This window comes from Rhincodon typus, chromosome 31, assembly GCF_021869965.1.
Source record: "Rhincodon typus isolate 14 chromosome 31, sRhiTyp1.1, whole genome shotgun sequence".
Lineage (NCBI taxonomy): Eukaryota > Metazoa > Chordata > Chondrichthyes > Orectolobiformes > Rhincodontidae > Rhincodon > Rhincodon typus.
The window spans coordinates 24,281,965-24,290,680 of NC_063362.1; the positions used below are offsets into that span (position 1 = coordinate 24,281,965).

The window sequence follows — 8,716 nt, forward strand, 5'->3', positions numbered from 1 at the left end:
GCTCTTTGCTCCTATGATGCTGCTTGGCCTGCTGTGTTCATCCAGCCCTGCACCTTGTTGTCTCGCAATCTACAACCTGTCTGGTATATCTTCCATCCCACCATTACCGTCAAGCCAGGTGGCATCCCTAGTTTGATGAAAAGTGGAGAAAGGTGTGCTAGGAGCAGCCAGGCATAAAGTGTTAACCTGGCAAAGCTGCAACACAGAACTACTAATGCGCCAAAAAGCAGAAGTAGCAAGTGAAAAACGGGGTTAAGAAATTGCATAAACAATAGATCAGATCTAAGCACTGGAGTCCTACCATACCTAGTCATGAACAAGTGGTGGACAATTAAGCAACTCACATGAAGGGGAGGCTGCACAAATACCTCATCTTCAATGATGGGAATTCAATTCATTAGTACAAAAATTAAGCCTCAAGCATTTACACCATTCTTCAATCAGAAGTGCTGAGTGGATGATCCATCTTGGGGTCCACTGGAGGTCCTAGAAACGCAACTGCCAGTCTTTAGCCAATTTGATTCACTCCACATGATATCAAAAAATGGCTGAAGGCACTGGATTCTGCAAAGGCTAATGAGCCTTGACCCACATTCCAGCAATAGTACTGAATTCTTGCGCTCCAGAAAATTGCTGTGCCACCAGCCAAACTGTCTCAGTACAACTACAACACTGACATCTACCCAACAATTTGGAAAATTGCCCAGGTATGTCTTGTACACCAAAAGCAGGACAAATCCAACACAGCCAACTACCACCCATCAATCCACTCTCGATAATCAGTAAAGTGACGGAAGGAGTCATCAATAGTGCTATTGAGCAATACTTGCTTAGCAATAATTTGCCTTATTGATGTTCAGTTCGGGTTCCACCAGGGTCAGGTTCAGGTCAGTTCCTGATGCAAGTACAGCCTTGGCTCAAACATGGACAAATAAGCTGAATTTCAGAGGTGAGGTGAGAATGACTGCCTTTGACATCAAGGCTGTATTTGACTGTGTGGTGACAGAGCCCCCTAGAAAAGCTACAGTCAACAGGAATCATGGGGAAATCTCTCCACTTATAGGTGTCATATCTAGCACAAAGGATAATGGTTGTCCTTAATGTCAGAAGTTAGGATGTTCACTGATAATTACACAAAGTTCAGCACCATTCACGACTCCTCAGATACTGAAGCAATCTATGTTCAAATGCTGCAAGATCTGGACAATATCTAGGTTTGTGCTAACAAGTGGCAAGTAACATTCTCACCATACAAATGCCAGTCAATGACCATATCCAACAGGAGATCTGGCCATCACTGCTTAACATTTAACGGTAATACCATTGCTGGAGTCCCCCACTATCAAAATCCTGGGGGTTACCATTGACCAAAAGCTGAACTGGACTAGCTATAAAAATACTGAGGCTACAAAAGCAGGTCAGAAGGTAGGAATCCTGCAGCAAGTGATTCACTTCCTGACTCCCCAAAACCTGACCATCATCTGCCAGGGACCCGGGTTCAATTCCACCCTCGGGCGATTGTCTGTGTGGACAATCCCCCCACGTCTGTGTGGGTTTCCTCCGGGTGCTCCGGTTTCCTCCCACAGTCCAAAGATGTGCAGGTTAGGTCATGCTAAATTGCCCATAGTGTTCAGGGATGCCTAGATTAGGGGGGGTTAAAGGGGGCTAGGTCTGGGTGGGATGCTCTGAGGGTCAGTGTGGACTTGTTGGGCTGAAGGGCCTGTTTCCACACCGTAGGGATTCTATGATGATGATCTACAAGCCAACAGTCAGGAATATAGTGGAACACTCACGACTTGCCTGGATGCAGCTCCAACAACACTCAATAAGCTCAACACCGTCCACAACAAAGAAATCCACTTGAATGACATCCATAAACATTCCACCGCCAACCACCACCAACACCCATACCCGACATTACTGACATGCAATAACAGTAGTGTGCGCCAGTTATTAGATACACTGCAGAATTTCACCAAGGCTCCTTAGACAACACATTCTAAACCCACAACAGCTACCATCTAGAGGGGCAGGAGTTGCAGATATCCAGGAACACCATTGCCTACAAGTTCCCCTCCAAACCACTCACCATCCATACTTGGAAATATGTTGCTATACCTTCAACATCACTGTACCAAAAGTCCTGGAACTCCCTCCCTAACAGTAATGCCTTCCCTTACCTACACCAAGTAAACTGAAGCAGTATGTGAAAGCAGCTCATCACCTCATATCAACAGCAACTAGAGATGGACAATAAATGCCAGGCCTGCCTGTGACACCCACATTCCATAAATAAATCAAAAAAATTCTTAAAATCTAACTGTACAATAGAAATAGTTCCAACATACAAGCATATCCACAATTCTTTATATAACAGCTTGAACCAACGGTGCCATCTCAAATCACTGCATGGTTGCTTTGCTGCTGTTGGCTGTCATAATAGACACTTAAAGTTCTCTGTTGCACCCCAAAACGATTGCAGACTGCTTCCCCTCTTGGATTTAATTCAACACGATGGAAATTTAGCTTAGAGAAATATCAAGCACGAACAACTAACAATCAAATTTTAATTTTTAACAAAAAGCAGTTTTAAAAAGGGCATAACAGAGGATGAGAAACTGAAAGTGGACGTGCTCTTTCACAGGAACAGGACCCTTCTTTGGCGCAAGCGAAAGTAAGCTATCACGAGAACAGGGCTGATTTTGTCATTGATGAAGATCTATTTGCAGGAGTTTCTCTGCCCAGAAAAGCACGCGAACCAGGCGGTAGATTATTTGGCCAGATTCACTTAAAGCTAATGGTCAGAGTAAGAAACATTACAATAATCTCCTTCCATCACAACTGTTTTGAAGAGCTTCCAGAAATTACTGCGATATTGTTGATCATATATACGCGACAACAGAGCAACTGCCTGTATGACAGGACAAGACTGGTTCAAGCTGCTGATGTTCTGAGTACCTTTCATCAAGGCTATGGAGAGCTGGTCTGTGTTGAGGTTATTTACATATTTGCCAATATAAGTGTTGAGGACCCAGGCTGCCAGTCCCTCCAACATGGCTAGGTTAGACCGGGGCGGAAGGGGGTTTGGGTTCAAGATGAGATGGTTATGTTGCTCGATGTCTATCTGTGGTCTCCCTCTCACGCCAGCGCTGGGCTCGGCCTCAGGCTCCTGTAGGCGGACAGACGTGCAGCGTTGCTAAGGCCACCTTCGGTGACCAGGCCCACCGCGCACGCTCCGACTCTGACCCATCAACGGCAGAGTTGAGCATGCGTACTCCGCCAACACCTAGGGCCCCGCCCTCCTCCTGCGGGGAAATCCGTCTTCCGCTTGAACTCCCTCCTAAAGCGACTCCAAGCGGCACCTGTTGGCAGCTGCATGCCTCGCAGCCTCATTCCTTGTTAAGGAGAGGAGCAAATTACTGCAGATACTGAAGAGTCATCTAGACTCGAAACGTTAGCTTGCTGTCTCTCTACGGATGCTGTCTGACCCGCTGCGATTTCCAGCACTTCTCTCAGGCCTGTTAAAGATAGCTGCCGATGGCGGCCATCTTTGTAAAGTTCGACGAATTGTCGCGCGGCCGGACGGTGACCATCTTTGTAAAGGCTGACGAATTGTCGAGAGGCCGGACGGTGACCATCTTTGTAAAGGCTGACGAATTGTCGGGCGGGTTGACGGCGACCATCTTTGTAAAGGCGAGTCTTCGATCATATAATTGAGTTGGAAATGATTTAGGGCGGAGAGTTACTGAATGAACTCAAATAAAAAGTGATACTGCGGATGTAATACATCAGAAAGTATCGGAAAAATCTGGGAAATTTCGAGGAAGTCGTTACGAGAGTTGAAATGTTATTTATTGTTTTTCTTTCTCGAGTAGTGCCAGAGCTGTCGACTTTTTCCAACACTTTCTGTTTTTATTAAAGCACGAACTCAACATGTCAACATATGATCTATGGACTGTAAAACAAAATTCAGAGTACAGTAGACATTTAATTTTTATTCTGCCTCTTAAGGAGTTGTACTTTTTGCAACAAATTGTGAACTTTGAAGAAAAATATTTAATTAATTTCCAGAACTATGTTATAAATTACAGTTACTTCTTGTAGATATTTTCTAATCAACCTAATATGACATGGAACCAACTTGAGAATAGGTTATCTTGGATCTGCTAATGGGTAGTGTGGTAGGTTTCATAAATGACTTTAGAGTAAAAGATCCCCTAGGAAGGAATGATCATGACATGGTAGAATTTCATGTTCAGTTTGAGAGACCAGAAGATATAGGAGCAGAAATTGGCCATTTGACCCATTCGATAATGGCTGCAATGTTTCTCAACCCCTGCACTCTCCTGTCTTCACCCTGTAAATCTTGATCCCATTACCAATCAAGAGGGTGAAAAACATAGGTTGGAAACAACTGTGTTTAACTTGGTTAAAGGGAATTGCAATGAAACTAGGACAGAATTGGATAAAGTGAACTGGGTGGATAGATTAACAGGAATGACAGTAAGCAAGTAGTGGCAGATATTTAAGGAGGTAATCCTTGACTCTCAGAATAAAAATATATCCTAGGAAGGAGGAAAGATTCTAAGAGAGGGATAAACCAACCATGGCTAACCAAGGAAGTTAAGTTTCTACCCAAAGACAGAAAATAAACTGTAAGAGCAAACTAATAATGAATACAAATGCTGACAATAAGAGCTTCTTTAAACATATTAAAAGGAAGAGCGAGGTCAAAGTGAACATAGGCCTCTTATAAAATTAATCTGGGGAGACAGTTATGGGGAACAAAGAAATGGCAAGAGTTGTTATAAAGATATTTTGCATCAGTCTTTATGGTGGAAGATACTTCAAACAGCTCATTAGTCCTCCCCCATATTCTTTATTATTAAAATAGTATTAGACAAACTAATGGGGCTTAAAGCAGGTAGGCGTCCTGGCCTTGATGGTTTGCATTCTAGGACCCTAAAAGAAGTAGCTACAGAGATAGTGGATGAGATAGTAAGAACTGCCGATGCTGGAGTCTGAGATAACAAGTTGTAGAGCTGGATGAACACAACAGGCCAGGCAGCATCAGAGGAGCAGGAAAGCTGACGTTTCGGGTCTGGACCCTTCTTTAGAAATGGGGGAGGGGAAGGGGACTCTGAAATAAGTAGAGAGAGGGGGAGGTGATGATGGAAGGTGGATAAAGGAGCAGATAGGTGGAGAGAAGACGGACAGGCCAAGGAGGCGGGGATGGATCCAGTAAAGGTGAGTGTAGGCAGGGAGTTGGAATGGAGGTTGGTCAGTTGGGAGGGAGGGGCGGTGAGTGGGAGGGAAGACGGACAGGTCAAGGAGGCGGGGATGAGGCTAGTAGGTAGGAAGTGGGGGTGGGGGTTGGTCAGTGAGGTGGGAGGAGCGGATAGGTGGGAGAAAAGACGGACAGGTCAAGGAGGCGGAGATGAGCTGGGCTGGTCTTGGGATGAGGTACGGGGTGGGGAGATTTTGAAGATTGTGAAGTCCACATTGAGACCATTGGGCTGCAGGGTTCCCAAGCGAAATATTCCTGCAGCCTTCGGGTGGCATCGTTGTGGCACTGGAGGAGGCCTAGGGTGGACATGTCGTCCAAGGAGTGGGAGGGGGCGTTGAAGTTGTTCGCGAGTGGGAGATGCAGTCGTTTGTCACAAACCGAGCATAGGTGTTCTACAAAGCGGTCTCCAAGCCTCCGCTTGGTTTAATGGATAGTGGATGCATTGGTTTTCATTTTTCAAACTCTTTGGATTCTGGAGAAATACCAGAGGATTGGAAAACTGCCCATGTGACCCACCCGGCCTATTCCTGTTCCTATTTCTTATGGTTTTATAACCTGTTCAGAGACATTATTGTATACCTCCAAGTTAGAGAGGACTTGAATGCAGACCTCCTGAGTCAGGTGTAGGGACACAACCACTGCACCACAAGAACCTTTACTGGTTACTTGTTTTATTTGTATTGTCATGACAATTGACACATTCATCCCTGAATGACTCTCAATAAACTAATTGTCCTCCTATCTGTCCATCCAGTTAGGCAACTTACAACACCTGGACTCAAATATAAGAACTGATGCTAAAAACCTGAAATATAAATCAAAAACTCAAGTTCTGGCAGCAGGAAAAGATTAAAACAGATTTAACATTTCTGATGAAAGTTTCTTGACCTGAAGCATTAATTGTTTCACTGTCCATGGATGATGCCAGTCTTGATGAGTATTTACAGCACTTTCTGATTTTACTTAAGGCCTCAACATTGAATTCAACAATTTCGGATCATAACAATTGTTCTTATTTTTCCACACAGCACATGCTGGCAATTGTTTCACTTGTAGCTATTTAAAAACTTCTCCAGATCCATCTTTTGTTTCTTTATTTGTCCATTACCATCTATTTTTGCCTTGTATCATCACTCTTCTCACAAGCCTTCCTTTTTGTTCTTTCCTCCTCCAGCTTTTCCCAGTCTCAGTCCTTGTTTAATCACGACGCAGCTTTGATTTTTCAGTCATTAACCTGATATGTTAACTACTCTCTTCAGGCCTGCTGAATATTTCTAGCATTTTCTCTTTCTATTTCAGATTTTCAGCTTCTGTGGTATTTTGTGTGTGTAACTGTAAAATTGAATATGGGTTTCAGCTTTTCAGTACATTTATAAATGACTTGGATGAACGTATACAGAGATAAATGTCCATGTTTGCTGACTGCACCCAGATTAATAGCTCAATAACTCTTGTAGATTGGAACAGACAGTTGCAAAAAAAAAATAGATGGTGTAGAGATTGTACGAGGTCAGCCAGCTAGACTTCAGAATGAGTTCCTTGGTTGGGGCTGTTAATCTGGTCCAATCAGGGTGACCTAGCTGACATATAAAAAGGGGCATGTCAAAGATACTGACACTGAGACCTGACTCTGAAGAAGCAATAGTCAAGGACTGTTCATGTGTAAATAAAAAGTGACATGATGACAGATACCGGCCTCTTTGGAGTTATTTCAATAGGTGAGTTAGAAAACCTGTGGTAAACAGACTTCAATGTGGAGAAGTGTAGGTCTATCCGTTTTAGACCTAACAGAGTTGCATAAAAAGTATTTTCTAAATGGTGGGAGGCAAGAATTGTAGAGAAGCAAGGAAATTCAAGGGATCAACTACAGCAATTACTAAATGAGAATGGATAGGTTCAAAAACATTAAAATGATGATTGGTATAATGGCCTTTATCTCAAGGACACTAGAAAACCAAGGATTTGATATTATATTACATTTCTCTATCTCGTATATCCATTATTGATGTATTGAACATTTGGGACAATAACTTTTTGGAAAGGAAGACATGCAAACTACAAGATTGCTAAGAATATAATTTCAGTGGTGTAAAATCTCTGCATGAATTAGACTGAGTCTGAGAAGAGTGTCAAAGGGACTTCAGACAGCAAAATTTCAAAGGGAGAGATGTCATTCAAAAAAACAACTGCGATCTCCATTGGGTTGTGTCTCAGATGGTGGACAAGATAACTTTAAAGAAAGACAGTTATGGGTGAAAAATGTGTTTGTGTTTTATCCTTCTAACAATAAATGGGAAAGGGAATTTTAAAAAAATTGTAACTCCTGGTTTCTGTGTGCTAATATGTCAGAGAGCTGGTGGCCAGCGTACCAGCATATGGTTCCAGTTCCATTCTCCTAAAGTGTACTATGAAAACAACTTAGACCAGACACTCCAACATGTCACGGTAAAAAGAAATTAAGTTTGCCTCTGATTGCTGAAACAGTTCATCAGCAAAGCTACTGTTGGGCAAACTCCACACAGCTAACTGCAGAACCAAGAACCACCAAACAACTACTCAACTGCCAAATTTAACTGCTGGAATCACTGATTGTGAAACACTGCAGGCTTTAGAATCTAATCATCACAAAGAAGCCAAAGATTGACTTTTTATTTTACTTTTACATTTTGGTCTAACCCCTCATTTCTAATCTGTGTGTATGTCTGTATATTTTGTATTTTCTCATGTTAGTAGCTAATAAACGCAACTAATAACTCAAGAAAGCCTAGTTAAATTGGCTCCTTATAAAACTTAAATAAGTTTGACCTAGGAAAAGGTAACCATGAAGAAAGGGATCTTTTCTAAATTAATTTTTTTGAGACCAACCGAGGGAAAGAGTTGAGTAAGGAAGGGAAGCCAGTTCATCTCTTCTCAGTAAGGAGCATTATCATTTGGGAGTATCCTGTCTGGAATTGGAATGAATTGGAGACCCTTGCTCGGAAACCGTTCATAACAATGAGCAATGCAAGTACTTCTTTTAGTGCCAAAGATTAGGGAGTGATCTAATTGTGATGTTTACTAGCATCTGTGTGACAATGTGGAAAATTGCCCGGGCATGTCCTGTACACAAAAAGTAGGACAAATCCAACATGGCCATTTACCACCCCACCAGTCTATTCTCGATCATCAGTAAAGAACTGAAAGCCGTTGGGGTTACAGTTAGGGCCAACAAGCAGCATTTGCTTTTATATAATGTGCTTGTTGATGCTCAGTTTGGATTCCATCAAGGCCACTCAGCTGCTGACCTCAACACAGCAATATTCAAGCATGAAGAAAAAAGCTGAGCTTCACGGGTGAGTGAGAGCGATTGCCCTTGACATTAAGACAGCGTTTTATGGAATATGATGTGAAGGAGTCCTAGCAGAACTAAAGCCAATGGGAATCATGGGA

General features: G+C 42.7%; 1 protein-coding gene across 2 annotated transcripts in view; it reads right to left on the reverse strand.

Moving 5' to 3' along the window:
* vps13d (vacuolar protein sorting 13 homolog D) overlaps positions 1–3,269 on the reverse strand; it is a 259,288-nt gene extending 256,019 nt beyond the window's left edge. For both annotated transcript variants that reach the window (XM_048615025.1, XM_048615024.1), the window contains exon 1: positions 2,959–3,269. In XM_048615025.1, the coding sequence (XP_048470982.1) occupies positions 2,959–3,055 (97 nt within the window). In that variant the 5' untranslated portion in view covers positions 3,056–3,269. The remainder of the gene's footprint in view (positions 1–2,958) is intronic.
* Between the last annotated feature and the right edge of the window lie 5,447 nt (positions 3,270–8,716).